Consider the following 23,948-nt stretch of genomic DNA (forward strand, 5'->3'; position numbering starts at 1 on the left):
TTTAAAGGCGGGGTTTGGATTTGGTGCAATAGTTATCCTTTAGGGCAAGCAAATGTCGATCCGTACTTGACCCGTTTCTTGTCCATAGTTATCAAAAATTGTATAGTGCATTGAATAATTAATTTATGGGTAAAATATCATTTTCATCCCTAAACTTTCATCAAAGTTCATTGATCGTCCCTAAACTTTGCAATGTTTTACTTTTCATCTTTCTGTTTATGTCCATTAGTTTATGTTCTACGTGACTTAACGGAGTACTAACACAGTAATTCCCCATGGAGTAATATCATTAGACTTATTGCAATTTAAATGTGAAAATATCGTTAGACTTGTTGCAATTCAAAAGTATTCGTTTCATATCACTATGGTTTCATTATATATTGATTTGAGATAACAGCTCAAGAATCCCCCACAAAACAGACAACAGACTAGTAAGATCCTTTGAGGTCCAAGTATCTTTACAAGCAGAATGATTAAAACCAACATCTACATCTCCAATTCTCATCTCCTCTGCCAGGTTCTGTTCTTGTGTGTGCTGGGACCTGCCTTCCTAGGAATTATTAAACCCACTTCATGCACCAGCAACCTCACTTTTAGATGTTCACAGATGGAGAAAAATGCTCTTCTTAACTTCAAAGAAAGTCTCACAGATCCATCAAATCGCCTCTCTTCATGGGTTGGTGAAGATTGCTGTAAATGGATAGGTGCTGGATGTGACAACACTACATCACATGTTGTCAAGCTTGATCTCTACAACCCACTTCCGAGAGAAACTTACAATTGCAAGTCGTGCTTGGGGGGTAAGATAAGTCCTTCTTTACTCAATTTAACGCATTTGAGTTACCTGGACCTAAGCCTGAACAATTTTGAAGGTCAGTTACCAGCTAGTCTGGGACATCTGACCAACTTGAGCACATTGGTTTTATCTGTAAACAATATTACTGGTGAAATACCAAGCTCATTTGCCAACCTTTGCAACTTGCAAACTTTTATACTGATGGCCAATGGCATAAGTGGGGAGATAACTCAGTTTGTAGATGGTTTATCTCAATGTTCCAACAACAGCCTTGAATTGCTGGATTTGAGTGGTAATAAATTGCTTGGGGGCAACTTGCCTTACTCACTGGGGGCACTCAAGAACTTGAAAAACTTAGATCTTTCAAGTTGTTCCTTTTGGGGTTCAATTCCAGATTCTATTGGGAACATGTCTTCCTTACAATTACTTGCCCTTACCGCAAATAAAATGAACGGAAGCATTCCAAGCAGCATGGGGAAACTATCAACGCTGGAAAAGTTGGCTCTTGGTGGAGGGAATTCTTGGGAAGGTGTCTTAACTGAAGCTCATTTCCAAAATCTTACGCGATTATCATTTATAGAGTTGGGTATCTCCACTAGATGGTCATTGGTTTTAAATGTCAAACATGAATGGGTTCCTCCTTTCAGCTTGATATACATTGTATTCAATCGCATGAAGATTGGTCCCAAATTTCCAGCATGGCTTCAAACTCAAAATGAGCTCAACTATCTTAGCCTCGTTGATGTTGGCATTTCTGATACCCTTCCGCAAGGATTTTGGAATTCCAGCTCAAGTCTTAGCTATTTGAGCCTTTCCCAGAACCAAATTCAAGGACAGGTACCATACTATCAATCTTATTCTATTACATATTACTTGGATTTGAGATTCAACAATTTCGTGGGGCAGGTCCCACTTTTTCATAGTAAATTTATGAAAGTTTTATACCTTGAAGAAAATATGTTTTCTGGAGTTGTCCCTGAAAACATAGGTGAACTATTGCCCAATTTACTTCACTTGGTCCTCTCTTCAAATTTCATTACCGGTAGAATTCCACCTTCTATTGGAATACTTAAGAGCTTGGAAATTCTTGCTTTGAGAAATAATAGCTTGTCTGGGGAACTCCCTCCTCATTGGGATGATATGCAGTCATTATACTTTTTGGACATATCAGACAACAATATATCCGGTAAACTTCCAAGTTCAATGCGATTTTTGAGTTCACTACAGTGGTTATCATTGGGACAAAATCACCTTGAGGGGGAGCTCCCTTCTTTCTTGAGAGAATGCACAAAATTGGTAAGCCTTGATCTTGGAGGGAACAAATTCTTTGGAAACATACCAGTATGGATAGGAGAAAGCTTATCAAATCTATCAAGGTTAAGCCTAAGATCCAACTTGTTTGATGAAGTCATACCTCAACAATTATGTCTTCTTTCAAGCCTTCACATCCTTGATCTTGCACATAATGATTTGTCAGGAGGAATCCCTCAATGTTTAGGGAACTTGAGTAAAAATGGTTCAAGTAAATTTGTTAATTTCTTGGAACAAATTGCAATATTTTATAAAGGAAGAGACTATCTATATAGAAACACAATTTATCTTGTCCATTCTTTAGACCTTTCAGGAAATAATCTATCAGGGGAAATACCTGATAGTATAACAGACCTTTTAAAACTCAATATCCTAAATCTCTCAATGAATCACCTGACAGGAAAAATTCCCAAAAACATAGGGAACTTAAAAAGTTTGGAATCATTTGATCTCTCTAAAAACCAACTTTTTGGTCCCATTCCTGAAAGCCTGTCTTCTTTGACTTTCTTGAGTCACTTGAATTTGTCATTCAACAACTTGTCTGGGAAAATTCCATCTGGGAATCAACTTCAAACCTTAACTGATCCTTCCATCTATCAGGGCAACCCTTTGCTTTGTGGACTTCCGCTTTCCAACAAGTGTCTAGGGGATGAAACTGATCCTAGAAAAACTCCAAATGGCAGCGGCAATGGAGAAGATAACAATGATGGAATGGAATTTGGGTCGCTATCATTCTACATTAGCATGGTAGCTGGCTATATTGTTGGATTTTGGGGAGTTTGTGGCACACTAATTGTCAAAACATCATGGAGACAAGCTTACTTTCGAGGCTTTGATAATTTGAAAGATAGGATTGTTCTTTTCATTATGGTTAAAGTTGCTCCTTTGATAAGGAAGATTAAGTTCGAGAGAAATTAAGGCGATGAGCGAGGAAGGACACTTTAACGTGCATTACCGTGTATTTCTTTTTATTGTTGTAATTCTATGCTGGAGTCATATAGTTAATTAATTATTAGTAAATAATTTTACTAGGCATTTTCTATTTTTATTCCATCATGTGTTGTTGTAATAACCATTTCGAATCATATTTTATATTGTATTATCATTCTTTATTTAAATTTTTGTGTAAGAATATCGTGAGTGAATGTTATGTAGATAACAGGTAGCTCAAGTCTTTCTTGAGCGACCTATGCTTCAACCTTCACTTGCCAGAGTCATATAGTTAATTAGTTATTTGTAAATGATTTTGCTATTGTGAGACATTTCATCTTTTATCCCATCCCGTCTCCTAAATTCCTAATAACTATTTCTCATCATATTTTATTATTTTCTCGTTCTTGATATTAAATTTTTGGGTAAATTATGAATTTAGTTCCTAACCTTTACATTATGTGTCAATTTAGTTCCTATGTTTTGAACGTGTTAGTTTAATCCTAAATATTTTGGTATTGTGTCAAAATAGTTTTTACCATTAAATGATGAATGAAAAATGCTGAGCTAACTGACAACTAAAATAAAATATTATTTTTATGCCACATGTGCTGCCACATCAACATAAACTTTTTAAAAAATAGTAATGTTCAAAAATATAAATAAATAAAAAATTCTAAAATGTGAAGAAAACCAAACTGTAACACAAATCAAGAATAAACACAAGTCTCATCACATGTGCTCCACACGTGTTCTAAGGCTCTCTTTTTTGTTTGAGTTTAGTGTCATAATTTTCTATCCATCCCAATTTGAGGTTTATACGCATGTTCGATTATATTATGCATTTGCGAACTATTGATATAGTCAGGTGTGTCATGAGGCCAACCACAAAAAAATGAACACCGAAATAGCATTAAAATCATATGTTCGAGTGTGAATGTGTTCATTTTTTGGAGCTAGCCTCATGACACTCCTGATTGTATCAGTAGTTTGCAAATGCATAATATGATCGAACATATACGTAAACCTCAAATTAGAATGAATATAAAATTATGACATTAAACCCTAAAAAAAAGGTATCAAAGTATGCATGTGACGAGACTAGTTAGCTATTAAAATTTTTAATTAAGAAGGGAAGTTCCAACAATCACTCCTATCTCTCATCACACTCAAAAACTCAATAGTTCATGAGAAGTTCTAAGTATGGAAAATTTTGACATTTTTTTTTGAGAGAGAGAGAGAGAGTAACAACCCACTTTAGACAAGTGTATAACATGCAATGAGATAGTAAGAAAAGATATTTGGTACTAAATGATACTATGTCAGCGGTATCAAAATCCAATAATCGAGAGATATGTTTGCAAAAAATAACTATCTCACTAATAAATGAAAGACACGTGTTAGTGGGTAGTTATTTTTGCATACATGTCTCTCGTTTATTGTATTTTGATACGAATGACATGATATCATTTAATACATAATACCTTTTCAACATAGTAAAAGATAATAAGTTTTTCAACATATTCAAAATTTCAACATGGGGAAAGACTAAAGTCATATATGAAAGTGTGAAACTACAAGCATAAAAAACTTACATTCATTTGTCATTTACTTAAGACTATCTATTAATTCTCAAAAAAAAAAAAAAAAAAAGACTATCTATTAAATCCAACAATGATTCTTCTCGCACCAAAAAAAAAAAAGGTCTAACAATGATGCTTATCATTTTTTTTTTCTTTTTCATTTAAGTAATGAGAAAGTTGTTTCTCAAGTAATAAAAAAGTTGTTACTAAGAAAACTAAAATTTATGAGACGACAGTTTCACTCTACCACTGAAAAAACATGAACAGCATGACTCATAACTGATAAGTCATAACTTCTTTGTGCTTGAGATTTCTGTTCCAATAAATATAAACATAGAACCATTGAGAGACTTAACACTTGCCAATATAAATAATTGAGTAGCAGAAACAAACATAAGAAAGACATAATCATGAATATGTAGTTTACTATAATTTCAATGACACTCTTTTATTAAAAATAAATAAATAAAATTTGAACATATCTTTTTATTCAGCTTTACGTGAGACTGCAACTTTATGTGCCATTTTTTAACCGCATGTACCCAAGGTAAGCAGCTGAATTTCTTAGTAATACGTTAGCACAAATGAATTTCTCTTTTGTTGAAAAAAGATCATACTTTTTGGGTTTTTTTTTTTTTTTTTTTTGGGTTTCTTTCATTAATAGCATGTCCTTTCTATTCAGTTTGAAAAAGCTAAATGGAAAAGGACCAACAACACATCAGCATAAAAACAAATATAGTTAAATCAAGTTTTGCATTACTAACCTTGCATGCATTTCTCCTTTGATTCCTGTTGCATGTTTTCAAAGTTTTAGTTTTCATTTAGAAATATAGTTAAATTGATGAAAAAAAAGGAAAAACCAAAAAAATGGGAAATGTGGAAAAGTAAAAATTAAACCTTAATTCTTAAATAGGAATAGAATAAATATATTTGGAATAGAGTGTTGGGGGAATCACGTTTTGACTCCCTACAACCACTCTAAAAACAGGCCCATGTGGTGTGATGTCGAAGGCCATAAAGATTTGAATGTGTCTTCTTCACCACCAATTGCTTTTGAAGTGGAATGGCATAGCTTACAATTCGACAAATGATATCAGAGCCAAAGTCATGGGTTCGAGTCATGAGAGTATCATTGTGCTGGAGAGATTGTTGGGGAAACCACAATTTGACTCCCTACAACCACTCTAAAACAGGTCCGTGTGGTGTAATGTCAAAGGTCATAAAAGATTTGAGTGTATCTTTCTCATCACCATTTGGTTTTAAGGTAGAATGACACAGCTCACGATCCAACATAGAGAAAGGAGTAGAAGAGTGGGGGGGGGGGGGGGGGGGAGAGAGATGCAAAAGTAGTGAATGATCGTGGGAGATTTTGATTTAGTGGGAAGTTAGTATTTGCGTAGTGGGACGTTTGTGTGTAGTGATTTAAGAGTGGGAGTCAATTATTCAAGGTTAAATTTTGTAAATGACATTATCTCACTTTGAAAAGTGAAAGCATTTTTGTTGTTGGATTAATAATTATTTTCATAATTACTTTTATACCCTGATTTTTTTTTTATCCAAAGAATAACATATTGGGGATATTTTAGGAAGTAGAAAAGGCGATAACAGACTTTCTTGAGCCTCTTTTTTTTTTTTTTTTTTTTTTTGAGAATGAATGCTACGAACTTTTATTAAGAAAACCCGGCCAAATCAGCCTGATATGAATGAACAACTTCCGATGGAACATCTTCCATCCATACTACACAATTTGGGATAGTAACAGCTAACTTCGCCAAATCATGCGCTACTAGGTTGCCCTCTCTCTTTGTATGAGAGTAAGACAATAAAGAAAAAGCTGGAATAAAACTGTAAGCATCCTGAATCAAAAGACCAAATGGAGCAAGTCCAACATCCTTGGTTTCTAATGCCTTAATCACCATCAAAGAATCTCCCTCAAGGATAGCTGCTGAGATGCCCACCTCCCTAGCAAACTCAAGAGCCCTAGTGGCTGCCCTGGCCTCAATTTCAATCGGCTGTAGGAGCTGGGGGATTTTTTCTGTCATGGCTGCTAGCACCAAGCCTTCTTTGTTACGGATAATAGCTCCTACCCCTGAACAATTTTCTTCGGCAAAAACGGCTCCATCAAAATTAATTTTGTAGACGTCCAATGGAGGTGGCTTCCAACGTGTCCTCATGCGAGGTCTACTAGGTGAAGATGGCGGTAAGATAGCTTGGTATTCTGAATATCTCTCAGCTGCAAATTGAGAAAGAAGGTTCAGGGAGCAACATGGTTGTTGAGAACGCATCTGGTTCCTTTGAGTCCAGATGGACCACACCGTGAAAGCAAAGAGAGCTGGCTTCCGTTGATGCTCAAATACCCAAGCCATCAATTCACTGAAGCTGGAAAAAGAAGTCTGGTTCCGAAAACTCCATGCGGTATCCTTATCCCACACACAATCCAGGTTTTTGCAAGTCCATACTGCATGAATCATGTCTTCCGCTTCACCTCGACAACGGTCACAGGTCTGATCCGTGATAATAGTTCTACGCAGAAGATTGCTCTTTGATGGAAGTGAGTCACGGCAAGCTCTCCAAACTAGATTCTTCACCTTATTCGGACATGCCAGAGCCCAGATTTTCTTCCATAGGCCTTTTTCATGATCAGGCCGAGCCTCCCTGTGAGAACCATCCTCTGCTTCCTTTAAGAATTGGTACCCCAGCTTGCAATTGAACTTACCATCCTGTGCTAGTGGCCAAAACAGTGAGTCTTCAGTAGCTACCCGGGCCAATGGAATGTTCTTAATTTCTTCTGCTTCTTCCGGTGCAAACAATCCATCCACCATATCAGCATTCCATGTGCGTGTCCCTTCATCTATCAAACAATCCACAGTAGCTTCCTCCATAGATTCCACCATCGGAGATGCGACCAAAGTTGGGTGTTTTCGTGGCAGCCAATAATGTTGCCAAATTTTGATAGATTTCCCATTGCCTACCCTCCAACAAGCTCCTTCTAGGACCACGTCACGACCCCTCAAGATGCTTTTCCAAGCATACGATCCGGAAGAGGATTCTTTTGCATCAATTAGAGAGCCATGAGGAAAAAACTTCGCCTTAAACACCTTGTAAAAGAGAGAGTCCTTATTGTGGATAAGACGCCACGCTTGCTTGGCTAGGAGAGCATCATTGAAGTGAGCCAAGTCACGGAAGCCCATTCCTCCTACCATCTTAGATTTTGTTAATTCACTCCAACGAAGCCAATGAATTTTCCTACGATCCCCCCTTTGGCCCCACCAATATCTTCTTATCATAGCCTCAATATCCTCACAAAGCCCAATGGGAAGTTTGAAGCAACCCATGGCATAGGAAGGAATAGCTTGAATTACAGATTTAATGAGTACCTCTCTACCGGCTTGTGATAACAACTTGCTCTCCCATCCTTGAAGCTTCCTCCATACCCTTTCTTTTATATAATCAAAACTCGCCTTTTTTCCCCTACCCACAAAAGATGGCAGCCCCAAATACTTCTCGTAGGATTTAACTTCTTGAAGTTGGAGAAGATTTTTGATATTTTCTTTTGCTTCTTCCGATGTAGACTTGCTAAAGAAAATTGCAGTCTTGTCTTTGTTGATCTTTTGCCCCGACAACGACTCATATTCAGCAAGCAACTTCAAAATATTATTACAATCCTCATAGGTTGCCCTGCAAAAAAGCAAGCTATCGTCTGCAAAAAACAAATGGGTTAATTTCGGGCCTCTCTTGCATAAGGAAAAACCTTTGAGATCACCAATTCTCGCCGAGTGTTTAATGAGAGCATGTAGACCTTCATAACAGAGGAGGAAAAGGAACGGGGAGAGTGGATCCCCTTGCCTTATACCTCGTTTGGGATGAATCATTCCCATGGGTTCACCATTAACCATAATGGAGTATGTCACCGTTCTAACACAACTCATAACAAGAGCAATCCACCTAGAGCAAAATCCCATTCTCTCCATAAGTTTCTCCAAATAAACCCATTCAACCCTATCATAAGCCTTACTCATATCTAGTTTTAAGGCCATAAAACCATGTCTACCCGAGCTATGATGCTTCATATGATGGAGGGTTTCAAAGGCAACCATAATATTATCTGAGATAAGGCGATCTTTAGCAAAAGCAGATTGGTGTTCAGTGATTAGGGATGGAAGGAATTTCTTTAGTCTATTAGCTAGGACCTTGGAATATATTTTGTAGAGAACATTGCATAGACTAATAGGTCGAAACTCAGTAACAAGTTCAGGGTTATCAACTTTTGGCACAAGAGTAATAAGAGTATGGTTTATAGGGTCGGGTAAAGTACCTGTATTTAACCAAGAGAGGATGGCAGTGGTTACATCAAGCTTCATAAGCTCCCAAAAATGCTGATAGAAGAGTGGAGGCATTCCATCCGGACCCGGAGCCTTTAAAGGTGCCATTTGATTTAAAGCTTCCCACACTTCCAATTCTGAAAAATCACGCACCAAGTCTGCATTCATCTCTTCCGTCACCAAGCAAGGGATTTTCTCAAGAGCCTCCTCAGTAAGGCTCGGCTGTGAAGAGGAGAAAAGCTCTTCGTAGTAGGTCGTCAACTCCAAACCCATTTCCTCCCTCTCGGTTAACCACTCACCTCTAGCATTTTTAATCCCCCTGATTACATTCTTCCTGAACCTCTTTGTTGCCTTGCTATGGAAAAAAGCTGTATTGCTATCGCCTTTACTAAGCCATAAGACTCGTGACCTTTGGCACCACATTCTAGCTTCTCTATCTAGAAGGATATTGATTTCAGCCTTGAGACCCCTAACCCGAGAGTTGTCCCCACTGACTATTGCTTCATTTTCCGCCACCACAAGCAAATTCTTCTTCTCTGCTAATTCCCTTCTCACATGACCAAAGTTATGCTTACTCCACCGAGTTAATTCCTGTTCACATTGAGCCACCTTTTTCAAGATAGCTAGGCCTGGATTCGGATCACAATTATTATTCCAAGTTTCTTCAATAGTTTCACCACAAGAGGGCTCAGACAACCACATTTCCTCAAACCTGAAGCACTTCTTCCTACTCGGCTCTTCCAATCCCAATAAATTCACCCAAAGTGCAGAATGATCCGATGACATAGATTGAAGGTGATGGACTCTAGTTCCCGGAAATTTGTGAAACCAGGAATTAGTAGCCAGGCACCTATCTAGTCTTAGTCTAACAGAGTGTCCATCATCAAAATGTCTTGCCCATGTAAATTTTGAACCTACAAAACCCAAATCCATGAAGCCACACTCATCAATCACATCTCTAAATAACTGCATTTGATTGTGCTCCCTCCTAGGTCCACCCAACTTCTCATCATGCCGAATAATTTCATTAAAATCCCCTGCACAGAGCCAAGGTCTATTCTGCCTTGAATTTAAAGACCTCAATTTGTTCCATGCTTCAATTCTCCTTGAGGTCTCAGGTTCCCCATAAAAGCCAGTAAATCTCCACTCATTCTCGGAATTTCCATTGATAATAGTGTCAATGTAATACCTATGTGAATCTACTACAGTAAGGTTCACAGAATTCTTCCAAAATAACACTAAGCCACCACCTCTGTTAACCCTCGACACCACCCACTTCTGATCAAAGTTTATTTTGCTCAACGTACGGTCTAGCCTTGCATCATCTTAATATATAGAAAAGAGATACAAATAAATTTCTATCCCAAACCAGATCTGACTTCTCTCTCTCTATATGATACTAACTTGTAATCCATGCTTACACACAAAAACATTCAATAATAATGATTATGAGATTGTTTACTTAGGTGAGTAAATGACTTGTTTGACATCAAAATTAAGAAAATTAAAATGAAGACTTGCCAAAATACATAGGAAAGTTCAATAAAAATATTGATCTTTAATATATATTTAATTAATAAGCTTTAATAAATAATATTTTAATTTAGAGAACTTTGTTTTTAAAAAATAAATCATGCCAACAATTCCACAAAGAGACAAAACACAATTGATAGATTTTTTAACCAAAGATGAATGACATTAAAAGGAAAATATGAAACATATAAAAATGATCGCACTTAATGAGACCTAGATCTTCGTCGTAAATTTGTGGTTGTCGTGTTACTGTTGTTTTTTTATTATTCTTTGGAGACTGGTGGCAATGACAAAGTCTGCGGCTCACCTTTCTTGTAGTGTCCGTGTGTGTGTGAAATTGGTTTTTTTTAGGGATTTTGATCCCAATTTTGAACATTATCTAGGTTTTTTTTTTTTTTTTTTTTTTTTTTTTTTTTTTTAAGTTTATGTTGATGTGTCAATCCAGGGGTTCCCCTATGGACTCTTGTCCCACATCATTTAGTTTCAGTTGTGTGTGAGTTTAAAAAGCCTTGCAAGCCTTCAAGAGTTAGGCTCTTTTGAAGGTTTAAGTATTGTAAGTCTTTATAACAAAAAAGTTTATGTTAATGTGGTGATACACACGGCAGCCAACGTGGCATATCATACTTCATAGTAGAGACTGTTTTAACGTAATTTACCCAACAATTTTTGTAAGAAGATCAATGGGGTTGCCATATGTCTTAACACAAGAGAAGCAAGTAGTAAAAAGGTAGCAGTAGAAATAGGAGAATTTTGTAAATTAATGTTTCTTTTTATTATTATTTATTATTGAAAATGGAAATTTTTATATAATATTTGGTAACTAGTGATTTTAAAATGTTGCATTTTCAAAACACGAGTTCAAGTGCTAAAGACGTATTTCCAAACATGATTTCCACTCTGAAATCATGTCCAAAACAACCTTTTTAAGTAAAATGCAAAATTGTGTTTCTTGAAGGAAAGAACAAAACCTCCTTTAAGAGCATTCACAGCAAATCTGGTATAATTGTTGTAATGCTATTTTAGCAACTAAAACACCAAAATGCAAGTTATAACAAAGTTGCTATAATCTAAAAAAAATAGCAACAAAGCTACGGTGGGTTGCCAAAAATAACAACTCACTGTAGCTCCAAACTTATAAAAAAATATTATTTATATATTTCTCTATCCTCTTCTCATTAAAAAAAAAATTTTCTCTCTTTTTTCTCTTCTCTCTTTCTTCTCTGACTCAAGAAATTCTTAGCTAGTTCAGGACTACAAGGTCACCAAGCTGACCTTGTAGTCCCAGTCAATAGATTCAAGACACCTCACTAAAATTTGCTTACTTTTGTGCCACATCAGATAAAAAACAACACCCACTTAATGTCTGTTAACACCGTAATAATCAAATCTCAATCTGAAAGGCAAAATCAAAATTTAGAAGTGAATTGGGCAGGTTAGTGAAAATTTTCAATCTCAAAACTAGGGGTGTGTAGTCAACCCGCCAACCTGCCAAAACTGACCTGACCCAACCTAACCCATTGGGTTGGGTCGGTTTTTAGGGCTTGGTGGGTGGGGTTAGGTTACAGATTTTTTTTTGATAGCGGGTCAGGTTGGATTCGGATCATAAAATTCCAAACCCGACCCAACTCACCCATATATTTATAATATATATTTAAAATATATTATATAATTAATAAAATTTTTAAAACAACTAACTCTTCCTATCCTATATAAAAGCCAATTAGTTCGCATAAAACTTAGTAAATTACTATTGTTGTTTAGTTATTAGAGTTGTTTGCCTTTAAGGAGTTACATTGATACTAATCTTTAGGTTTTTTTAATATATTTATATTTATATTTTTTTGCTCAATTTAATAATAATAGTAATAAAAAAATTGTCCAACTCATGAGTTCAACTCTACCCAACCAGACCAATGTGGGTTGGGTTGGGTTAGACTTATGTGTGAGTTAAGTTGAGTTGAATTTTTTTTTAACCCATCATGGTAGGTTAGGTCAAAAAATCACCTTAACCCAACTTGACTCGACCCGACCTGATGCACGCACAACCCTACTCAAAACTCCAAGAACCTGCTCTATCTCTAGACCACCTCTCCTCCTTCAGCTCTTAGATCGCTCGCTTCAGGCCCAAGCTCGATGAGATCTACTAGGTCAGCAAGCTAAGAATTTCCCCTCTCACTCTTGTGTAGCAAAAGGTTCTATGCTTGGTTGAGATTCGGTCTACTTGAAATGCATGTCCCATCTTCTTATTCTCTTTGGTTTTGTTCTTATGGTTGTTTGGTCATTTGGGTCATTGTTAATTTGTCATTTTTTTCTTTTTTCTTTTTTTCTTCTTCTTTTTTCAATGAGCAATCATTTAATTGAATGCTTTTGACGGTAACATAATCTCATATTCACAGGGAATAATAGATAAGTACAAATATGGCTTATGGGTATGCTTCGAAATGGTCTAAGGGTGTGTGATAAGTACAAATTAGGTCCCGTATTTGATGTTTATAGTTTATTGAATTTGTGTAAGTTTGTAAATCAAAGTTTAAATGGATGGGCTTAGTCCATATGAGCTTCCTATTGGAAGATTGCCTTTAAGGTGTTTGTGAAAATGCTTGTTTCCATAGTTGATGTCACTGAGCCAAGTAGTGCCAATTTAGTTTTTATCTTCCAACTGTTGCTCTCATAGTTTCTTCAAAAGACGATAAGAAAAAAACATGGCGTTTTTAGCTCTTATTCATTCAATACGCTGTAATTTGAGTGTTTAGTCACATGAACTTTTGAACTCCCATGCCCTCCTTTTTTTTCTTTTAGTATTGGCTTAAATTCTCTGCTCGCTTTTTTTTTTAGGTAGTGGCTTGAGAATCCCTTTTATTTTTTTGGGCACATGTTTACAAATACTTAGGCCTGAAGAGATTAGAGTGTAAGAGAATACTTCACCAATTTTAGTTTTTGGCAAATTTACAAGCATAGGCATATGTATGCTTTGCAACTATTTTCAAGGAATGTGCATTATATTCTTGTTGCTCCACTGATTGCTTATCACTTTTTCACCTTTCTATTTCTACTTTAATTGCAGTTAATGATGGATGAATTGTTAAATTATGGTAGAAATAGTTTTTCTTTTATTGGCTTGCCTTTTTCAAAGTATTTGCCATCTGTTTTTAGCCAAGCTTGAAATAGGAGCCGTTCTAATCTCAAAAGGTATGGGTTGTGTGGTACAATAAAAGTGCTTATAACTATGTTTCAAGTTCCAATCAAATTGTTATTCTATTTCACTTGAAACCAAATGAATATATAGATTTTTTGCTGCAAGTAAATAGAGGGTTGTTTTCTAGGATGTTCCTGTACTAATTGAAATTTCTTTTTCAAAGTTACAAGATGATAGAGCCCCAGCTAAGCTATATTGCCAAAAAAGCATTTGAAGCATTCATGATGGATTGAAATCATGTATCCTGGACATGTTAACTTCTTTTTAGTTTGAAACAAGTGACATGTCATGTACATATTTTTGGTATTTGTTAAGTTATATTTCTTATAGAGATTGTAATAGCTCATTGTTGAGCTTGTGAAAACAATTCTTCACTAACCCCCTTTTTTTTTGAGGTAACTCGAACTTAAGTTTCAGACCATTTGTTGAATAAACAAAAATTTTCATGTTAGCTTTATCTCTTCAAATAATGATGCCTAGAGAAACCAAGCACTACATGCCATGTGATGTTCCATTTTTACAAGAGAAATCAAGAAAGAAAAGCTGCAAAGTTGTTCCATGAGTTCCAAATAACAGAAACTTTAATTAGGCCTTATCATAAAATAGCACGTGTACAATTGGTGATTTGGTTCCAAGTTCAAATTGTAATTACATTATAGTACAATTTTGATCTTTTTGCAACTTCTATACAATGCATAATTTCAAGGCTTATAAACTTAAAGGAGGAAAGATAACATCTTAAGCTCTACAAAATTGTGCCCTTTAAACTTGTGGTTGATGCTTATTGCAAATGCAAATAGCATCCCTAGCTATTGGTCATGTCATAGAGGACATAAGACACCTAGTAAGTCAGTTAAGAATTTGGTCCTCTGAGCATACATGCAGATATGTGAATCATGGACCTCATACACTTGCAAGACATGCCCAATTCTTGAAAGATGAGGTTATACAGGCAGAAGGTATTCCTGGCAAAATTCTGCATCTTCTACCCATTGTCTCTATCCTTGGTTATTCAATCTTCACAAATTCTCTATTTTTTTTTTTTGCCTCTAGCATATTTTTATTAAGAATGACTTCTAGACTACTTGCATTGCTTTGCTTGGATTAGCTTTAATTGAGGTTGGCAGCTTCTCAAAACTCCTCTCATATTCCACAAATGCACCCTTTAAAGTAAAGATTATCATTTCCAAAATGAATTTTACTAATAATGTGAAAAGCAAAAATTATACTTCACATCGGCATCAAGGTTTTGCAATTGAGCTTCAATTTCATTAATCAAAAACAGTAATTGAGCACCAATTTCAAAATGTCATTCCCCTTCATTGAAGCACAAATAACAATTGAGCATCAATTTCAGAATGCCACTCCCCATCACAGAAATTGGCTTGATAATATTTCAAAAGATAAATCACAAACGTCATTGTAGTTATTGAAATATTAAGAAAAGAATAACTGCATTTTCTTACATTATCTTGGTTTGTACCAGACATCCTTGTAATGGTTTTGTATAAATACACAAAGACACTAAGTGTCAAAATTGGACAATACATATATCAAATTTAAAGCTTTAGTGAAACTGAAAATTAGTCCCATTAACTTCAAGATAAATGACTTCAATTCCTCATGAATGCTTCAAAATCTTTTCTGGCAATGTAGCTTGGCTAGGGCTCCATCATCTTGCAATGTTAAAAAACAAATTTCGATCAGCATAGTAACATCCTAGAAGATCAATCCTCTATTTATTAGCAAAAAAAGATTCATTTGGTTTCAAGTGAAATAGACCAACAATTCAACTGGAAATTAAATCATAGTTGCTATAAGCACTTTTCCCGTAACCCACACCTTTTTTATAAGAAAAGCCCTTATTTCAAGCTTGGCTAAAAACAGACTGCAAGTACCATGACAAAGGCAACCCAACAAAAGAAAAACTATATCTACCATAATTCGGTAATTTATCTATCATTTACTTGAATTAGAGCAAAAACCAAATAAAAATATTAGTTGTATACTTGAATGGATGCACCCCCATTATCTGTAATTGCAATTCAAACCAACCAAATGCTTTAAGAATACTGTCAAGTTATGCCCAAATTTGCAGTGGCACCAGAAGCAACTAAGATAATGCCTCTCTCCAGTTTTAACACATGAAGAAGCAATATCAACATGATAAACTGAAGTATTTGGAAGAAGAGTATGGACTTTGCCAACAAGTGGGACTTTCACAAACGTCTTAAAATGAGGTACTTGAAGGGGAATAATAGAAGAAACAGCCTTGTCTATGAGCATATCCTTGGCAAAATCAAGAGCCCATTTGAAGATGTGCAACATTCATATTGCAGCAGAAGACTACCAAAACCACACCCTACGGCCTACACACCCCCCCCCCCCCAAAAAAAAAAAAAAAAAAAAAAATCCTCAACACAAAAGCTAAAAAATTACTCAAAGATGGAATATAGTAATAGAATAGTAGTACACATAATGATTACCTGTTGAAAAGTGAGATATTGATGAAAGAAAAAACCTTTATTTTCTTTCAAAAATTATTTGGCACAAGTAGAGCTAATTATTCTGTAGATAATGCACTAAGTTCTCAAATGGTGCACAACTATAACTTTTTAAAAAGAGAGACCATGCACTCAAAGTTCCTAATCGTAATAGGTGCTTAAAAAATATACTCGTTCTTTTATTATATGTTTTAATTTCATGTCTTTTTCCTTAACTCATGCAAGTCATATGGGTTTTTCCATTTTCCATCATATAATATTACGGTAATCTTTTCATTCAAAATTGAAACATCATTACAAGAGCTCAAATTAAACATGACTGTACTGTTATAGGCTACAGAGTACAACTTGAGAATAAAAGCCAAGCAGACCACAAACCCAAACAATCTGAAAAACCCATAAATGCCATAGCTTCTAAAAGAGAACAAATCAACACCATCCATGAATCACACAAAACAGAGCTTATTTTCCTTCTCTTTTCCCAGCAACCAAACAGAGCTCATTAAAATAAATCAATTAAAAAATGGTAGGAGAGAAAAACAGAAAACTTACTGGGCAGTGGCGTCGATGACAGCACAGTTGGGGTTGAGAGAAGAGCAAAAGGAATCATTGGGGAAAGAAGCCACGACACTAGTTGGTGCGGCGTCGCGTAAAGGTGATTGTGGCAGCAACCTTGGCTAGGTTGAGAGATAGAGAGAGAGAGAGAAAGTGAGAGTTTTTAAGAAAGAAAGAGGCGGGTTTTAACTCTATTGCTGACTTGGTTTCTTGTTAAATGATATCAGCACTTTCTCTTAGGTGTCTCAGGTGTCTCATTTTAGTTGGTCTAGACTACAAGGTCAGCAAGATGATGTTGTAGTCTTGGACTAGCTAAGAATTTCCCCTACGACTGACCATCCGTTTCTCTCCCATTTTTTCTCTTTTTCTTCTCCAAAATTCTTCTCATTTATTCTCCTCCAGATCTCTACCTACCTCCTCTTCCCCTTCTTTTTTTTTTTTTTTTCTTTTTTTTTTTTTTTAAGCTATGGCCAATAATATCACTCTCTCTTTCTTTTATTTATTTTTTCTTTCTTTCAATTTTTTTTTCACTCTTTTGTGGTGGTGATGGGTTTTGTGCCAATTGTGGGTGTGGTGGTAATGGGTTTTGTGGCTGGTTGTAGGTGTGGTGGTCATGGGTTTTGTGGATTTTTTTTTTCCTGGTAGTATTGATGGTGGTGGCTGGCGGTGGGTTGCAAGTTGTGGGTTGCTAATCTAGAATCAAAGCCTAGGAGGAGGAGGAGGGTTCGTGGGTCGATGCTTGTGGTTCTTGGGGTTCCGATTTGCAGGATGTGGGTCGGTGACGGTAGTTCTTGGGTTCCAATTCGTAGGATGTGGGTATTGGTTATATGAGAGACATATATATTATTTTATTGTGTTTTTTATCTCTACATATTAAGGAGATTCAGAAAGTTAGTTATGACTTCAGAAAATGTCAAAAATATCCCTAATTTAATTAGATAATCCTTATTCTTAAAAAAAAAAAAGGTTAAAATTGTAATTCAACCAAAAAAAAAAAAAAAAAAACTATTAGAGAAACTTTTTTTCCTAAAAATTAGCATACTCTTTATTTAAATATATCTCATGCAAGTTTAATACATTTTTTCTTAAAAACTAGTTCACACTAAACCAGCAATTTAATCCATTTCAAATCATAAATTTTAGTTTTTTTTAAAATTTCTTCATGTGTAACCTTACTAACAATAAATAAATCCATATTGAAAAAATATATTAAACTCAAAATAAGATAAAAGAGCCTCATAGCATGTGTTGAGCACGTGTGATAAGACTAGTATTATTTTAATGTGTTGAAATTAAGTTTATTATAAAATGAATTGTTAAAATAAATGAAGTAACTTTAAGATACAAGCTAAATTTTTTAACTTTGTGACTGTTTTTTTTTTGAGAAACTAACTTTGTGACTGTGAATACTCTACGTTTGTGTTTCCATCTCCATGATATAACTTTTAGCATTTATCAACAAAAAAAACCCATAAAAAATTGAAGCCCATTTGAGTCTCCATTAAAATTCATATATCGGCTTTTTCTTCCATCCAAGACAATAACCCATAAAGGAACCAAAGCCCATTTGAGTCTCCATTAAAATTCATATATGGGCTTTTTCTTCCATCCAAGATAATACCCCATTAAGAAATTAGTTCAAATGGAAATGAAAGTAGATGTCAATTGGCCCATTCTATTAGCTTAGTCGTAACTAGACTATATCTACATGAAAAATAAGGACAGTAACAAGATGGGACAGGGTCTTCATATAAAAAAAAAAAAAAAAAAAAAAAAGATGGGACAGGATCAAATCATGAATGTCATGTACTTATCATGTTATTTCTTTAAGGCTGGGAAAACTATACGGAATAAGAACTATTCTAAATGGTTTAGAGGTTTATGGTCATTTTTAGCGCAAAATGTTTTTTTTTAATCAGAATAGTGTAAGAAGTTATAAGAACTTCTTCAAATTTATCTTCTATTTAAATTGTATAAAATATATATAGTTTTTTTAATAAAAAAAATACAGGTAATTATAAGTAGTTATTCTAATGCAAAAAAAGTGAGGAACATGAGAAATTTGTTTTAAATTTTAAATGTAGTGTTTACAATATACTATTTTCCTTATTAACTTTTTATTTGAATTTGAATTTTTTAAAGTAATGTGTATCTATTTTGGACCATTTGAAAAGTGAATATAAAAAAGTTGTATGTTTTCAATAATATAGAATTATAGATATACATAGTTACATACTAAAATGAATTGTGTAATTTGGGTTTCAATTAACTTAATTGGTAAAGTCTTTTGTTGTCAAATAAAAATTCTAAGGTTCAAATGTCACTTATAAGAAAAATTGATTGATATCTTAAATTAATGATAAGAGCAATTATTATGGAATGGGCTTTAGGTTGAAATTCTATAATCTAAAAAAAAAAGAAGAAAAAAAAAGACTATATTTATGATGTGTATCATAAATTACAAAATATTGAAACCAAGTAATAACACTCTATTTCAATATTAAAATGTCCACCCACCAAAATTAGCGTCTAAATTATTATATTAGATGTTAGATTAATGTTAAATTAGATGCTAGTTGCAAAAATTTTATAATACAAAAGTATATGTTACAAATTCTCGCATGTTTTTAGATGCTACTTTAAACAATGGAGGGACATTTGTATATTAATCTCATAAAATCGTATTTATTGTTAAATATTGAAGATCAAGGTGCAAATTGCAAATGTATGAATAATTTTAATTAACTTTTCAAATTGCTTTAACAACTAATGGGACATAATTTCCCTCAAAAAGAAAAAACTGATGGGACATAAAGTGTAAGAATTCTTAAAATAAATAAATAAAAATTTTGCTCACTTTTATTTGGGGTTGTTTATTACTCCATTTAAAAAAAAATTAAGAGAAAAGATAATAATTACTCTGGCTCGATTGTTGAAAATATAGGGATTTTAATTTTTTTTTTGGGTAATTACAATATTCTCTTTTGAGTTTTAAGGAAATTACAATACACCCTAAATTTTAAGAGAAAAAAATACTCATGTCGCTTTATATTTGAAAAAAAAAAAAAACATTTTCATCTTTTGTTTATGTTAGTAATAGAATATTTTAAATTTTTATAAACTTTTCTTTAACAAAGTTTAATCATGATTAGTCATGATGGTGTCTAAAAAATAGCCAACTCCTTACTCGTCCATGTATGTCGTCCATACAAAAGGTACGTCGTCCTAAGTTTACAAGGCAGATTACACTACTGTCGTCCAGAGAAACCTCTGGACGACATGTACTAATTGGTGAACTATCTCTCGTCCAAACAGCACTTAGGACGAGAGCAAGGCTGTTTTGACACGAAAAGATAACCGCTATAGCGGTTATCAAATTGTACGCTCCGAACTCCGTGAAATAGGGGGAAGTTATCCAATGGATAACCGCTGCCTAAACCTATAAAAGGAGATGAATCTCCGACAAAAAAAGGCTAAGTATTTCTTCTTTACAGACAATATATTTCTTTAAGAGGAGAATTGCTAACTTCATCATCGGAGGAATTTTGACCGGCCAACCCCGGTCTCCTCTGATCTTCTATTTCTTATCTTTCAGGCCCTCAACATCATCGTGATCTGTGTTGTTCAACTAACTGATTCCTTGATCGTTATCAGTTGGGGCTGTCTGTGAGAAGATTGTTCTTCTCTTTGACAAAAAGTTGATGGTACGGACTAGATCGAGGGCTACCAGCCCAGGCCGTCAGGGAAGCAGAGATGCTTCGAGCAACCCTCACCGTGACCGCCAATCTGCACCGGCCATGCAAACTTCATCTGTTCAAAACGTACAATCCATGGCGGCCGCAATGGCGGAGTTGACTCCCCAAAACCAAGAATTAAGAATGGAGATTAATCTAAGGAGGCTGATGCGTGAAGAACGTGAGGGTGGAGGACAAATGCAGAGTCGTGATGACAGAGAGAACACTGAGATTGGAAGTCAGTTAAGAGGTACCACTTCACGAGCGGTGCCACATTTGAAGGAAGAGATGGACCAGATGAGAAGAGTCATGGAGGAAATGAAAGAGAATATGAGAAGGACAAATCCTATAAAAGACCTGGTCCACCGAACTGATTCCCCCTTTACGGCTTCCATCAACGGTCACCCTCTACCATTGAAGTTTAAGATGCCTTCTCTGGATTCGTACGATGGAACACGAGACCCGTTCGATCACATTGCTACCTACAAGACCACCATGCATCTCCAAGGGGTTCTCGACGAAATAATGTGCAGAGCATTCCCTACTACCCTCAAGGGCCCAGCACGAGTTTGGTTCAGCAAAATACCCCCGAATTCGGTGAGTTCTTTTGAAGAGTTGAGCAAGCTGTTTGTTAACAACTTCATAGGAGGACAAAGACATAGGCGTTCCTCGTCCAGCCTATTAACCATAAAGCAGGGAGAGAACGAGAGTTTACGGTCGTTCATCACCCGTTTCAACAGAGAAGCCCTAAGTGTGGACGAAGCAGATGATAAGCTCTTGTTGGCAGCTTTCCATAATGGGGTGAATTCTGATTTGTTCATTCACAAACTCTATGAAAAAGAGCCCCAGTCTATGGCAGAACTTGTCCATTCGGCTCAAAATTTTATGAATGCAGAAGACGCAATCATTGCTAAGAAGAGGAAGAGGTCTGAGAGAGTAGACGCAAATCCCGGTCGCCACTTAGAGCAAGGCCCTCGTCCAAAGAAGTGACGGACAGAAGACAGGAAAGACCGAGACATTAAGAAGCCGGGCTCTTTAGCACGGAACCAGCAGTATACCTCTTTGAATGTCCCACTTGAGCAGGTCCTTATGCAGATCAATGATGATCCTTCCTTGAAGTGGCCGGAGAAAATGAGGGGAGATCCCAATAAACGCAATCGGAACAAGTATTGTCGCTTCCACAAGGATCATGGTCATGATACAGACGAGTGTTTCGATTTAAAGCAGCAAATCGAAAATCTCATAAGGCAAGGGAAGCTGAAAAATTTCCTTGGACGAGATAACAGGGACGAGAAAATGAAAGGAAAAATGGAAGAATCATCACGACCACCGCTCGAAGAAATAAGAGTCATTATAGGGGGAAGTTCGATAGGCCAGTCATCTAAGTCCAAGAAAGCATACTTGAAGGTAGTGCAGAGTGTCCAGCTTTCTGGACGATCACCGAGAGCAAGGACCACGGACGAAGCAGCGATCACCTTCACGAACGAAGACGCTGAGAGAATTCATCACCCCCATGATGATGCTCTCGTCATCACCTTAATGATTGCTGACTACACAACTAGAAGGGTGCTTGTAGACAACGGAAGCTCGGTGGACATTTTGTATTATCCAGCTTTTCAACAAATGAGGCTTGGACGAGACCGGCTCCGTCCAGTGAACTCCCCCCTAGTAGGTTTTGGTGGCATGAAGGTACAACCCATGGGTACTATTTCCTTATCAGTGGTAGTGAGGGCATACCCACAACAAATCACCAAGGATGTGAACTTCCTTGTGGTAAATTGTCCGTCCTCCTATAACGCCATAATTGGAAGACCAACTTTGAATAGTTGGAAGGCCGTTACCTCTACTTACCACCTATCAGTTAAGTTTCCAACAGAACACGGAGTAGGGCAGGTACAAGGGGATCAACTGGCAGCAAGAGAATGATACTTGGCCATGGACAAGCAAATTCAAGCCATGAATATTGAAGAAAGGAGAATGGTAGCAGAGCCTACCGAAGCATTAGAAGACATTTCCCTGGACGAAGAGAACCCTGAGAAGTGTACCAGGGTTGGAGCAGATCTAGAAGATAAGATTAAGGAGGACCTCGTCCACTTTTTGAAGAAAAATATTGATGTGTTTGCATGGAGTCATGAGGACATGCCGGGTATAGACCCTAGTGTCATTACCCACCGTCTGAATGTATGCCCTTCCTCCAAGCCAGTGCGGCAAAAGAAGAGGGTGTTTGCCCCTGAGAGAAATGATGCTATCAAAGACAAAGTTCAAAAGCTGATGGGGGCGAGGTTTATCCGGGAAGTGTATTACCCAGATTGGTTGGCAAATGTTGTAATGGTCAAGAAGGCAAATGGTAAGTGGAGAATGTGCGTGGATTTTACCGACTTGAACAAGGCTTGCCCGAAAGATAGTTATCCGCTGCCACGCATTGATCAATTGGTGGACTCAACTGTGGGCCACAAGTTGCTTAGTTTCATGGACGCTTTTTCAGGATACAATCAAATAAGGATGGACGAAGCGGACCAGGAAAAAACATCCTTTGTCACTAGTCAAGGTTTATTCTGTTATAAGGTGATGCCGTTCAGCTTAAAGAATGCAGGGGCCACGTATCAGAGATTGGTCAATCACATGTTTCGACAGTAGATTGGGCGGAATGTGGAAGTCTATGTAGACGACATGCTGGTAAAGAGCCAGGACGAAGGAAGGCATCTAGACGACCTGCAGGAGACATTTGACACGCTGAGACAGTATCACATGAAGCTGAATCCTTGTAAATGTGCTTTCGGAGTATCATCAGGGAAATTCCTTGGCTTTATGGTCTCCCACAGGGGAATTGAAGCGAATCCTGATAAAATTCAAGCAATATTGGAGATGAAGCCTCCGCAGAATACAAAGGAGATCCAATCTCTTACTGGACGAGTCGCTGCACTCAACAGGTTTGTCTCTAAAGCCACTGACAAATGTTTACCATTTTTTAAAGTTCTTAGAAAAGCATTCGAATGGATCGACGAGTGTCAGAGAGTTTTTGAGGATCTGAAGGCATACCTTACCAAGTCTCCATTGTTGAGTCCGTCAGTAGTGGGAGAGGAATTATACTTATACTTGGCGGTAACCCCGTATGCCGTGAGTTCAGCACTGATAAGAGAAGAAGGTAAAGTGCAAAGACCCGTGTACTATACGAGTAAGGCATTGAGGGAGCGGAAGGACGATATCCACAAATGGAGAAGTTAGCCTTCGCATTGATCACCACTTCCAGGAAGCTGAGTCACTATTTCCAGGCCCATGTCATTAATGTCATGACGGATCATCCACTCAAGAAGGCGATGAGCAGACTATAAGCTGCTGGACGATTGATTCAGTGGGCTGTCGAACTCAGTGAATTTGACATCAGATATCAACCAAGGCATGCCATAAAAGCTCAAGCATTAGTAGATTTCATTGCGGAATTTACCCCAAGTCATTATGAGACAGAAGGTAGTGACAGATGGGT

The 23,948-nt window shown here is 36.4% G+C and overlaps 1 protein-coding gene and 2 long non-coding RNA genes across 3 annotated transcripts; 2 read left to right on the top strand and 1 right to left on the bottom strand.

The window, feature by feature from the left end:
• Positions 1-607: 607 nt before the first annotated feature.
• Positions 608-3,025, top strand: LOC126701209 (receptor-like protein EIX2). The gene has a single exon (XM_050399322.1). It carries the CDS (start codon positions 608-610, stop codon positions 3,023-3,025), a length of 2,418 nt encoding a protein of 805 aa, XP_050255279.1.
• Positions 3,026-12,529: 9,504 nt separating this feature from the next.
• Positions 12,530-14,122, top strand: LOC126699099 (uncharacterized). Its single transcript, XR_007646683.1, has 2 exons — positions 12,530-12,622; positions 13,835-14,122. It is a non-coding gene; the product is annotated as an uncharacterized LOC126699099 (long non-coding RNA).
• An 848-nt stretch (positions 14,123-14,970) lies between these two features.
• Positions 14,971-16,885, bottom strand: LOC126700556 (uncharacterized). The gene is made up of 2 exons (XR_007647228.1): positions 16,728-16,885; positions 14,971-15,347 (listed from the first exon to the last, which is right to left on the bottom strand). It is a non-coding gene; the product is annotated as an uncharacterized LOC126700556 (long non-coding RNA).
• Between the last annotated feature and the right edge of the window lie 7,063 nt (positions 16,886-23,948).

Source organism: Quercus robur, chromosome 9 (assembly GCF_932294415.1).
Source record: "Quercus robur chromosome 9, dhQueRobu3.1, whole genome shotgun sequence".
Lineage (NCBI taxonomy): Eukaryota > Viridiplantae > Streptophyta > Magnoliopsida > Fagales > Fagaceae > Quercus > Quercus robur.

What these genes read in the sequence shown, in the direction of transcription:
- LOC126701209 (XM_050399322.1), top strand. Translation starts at nt 608, where the DNA reads ATGGAGAAAAATGCTCTTCTTAACTTCAAAGAAAGTCTCACAGATCCA.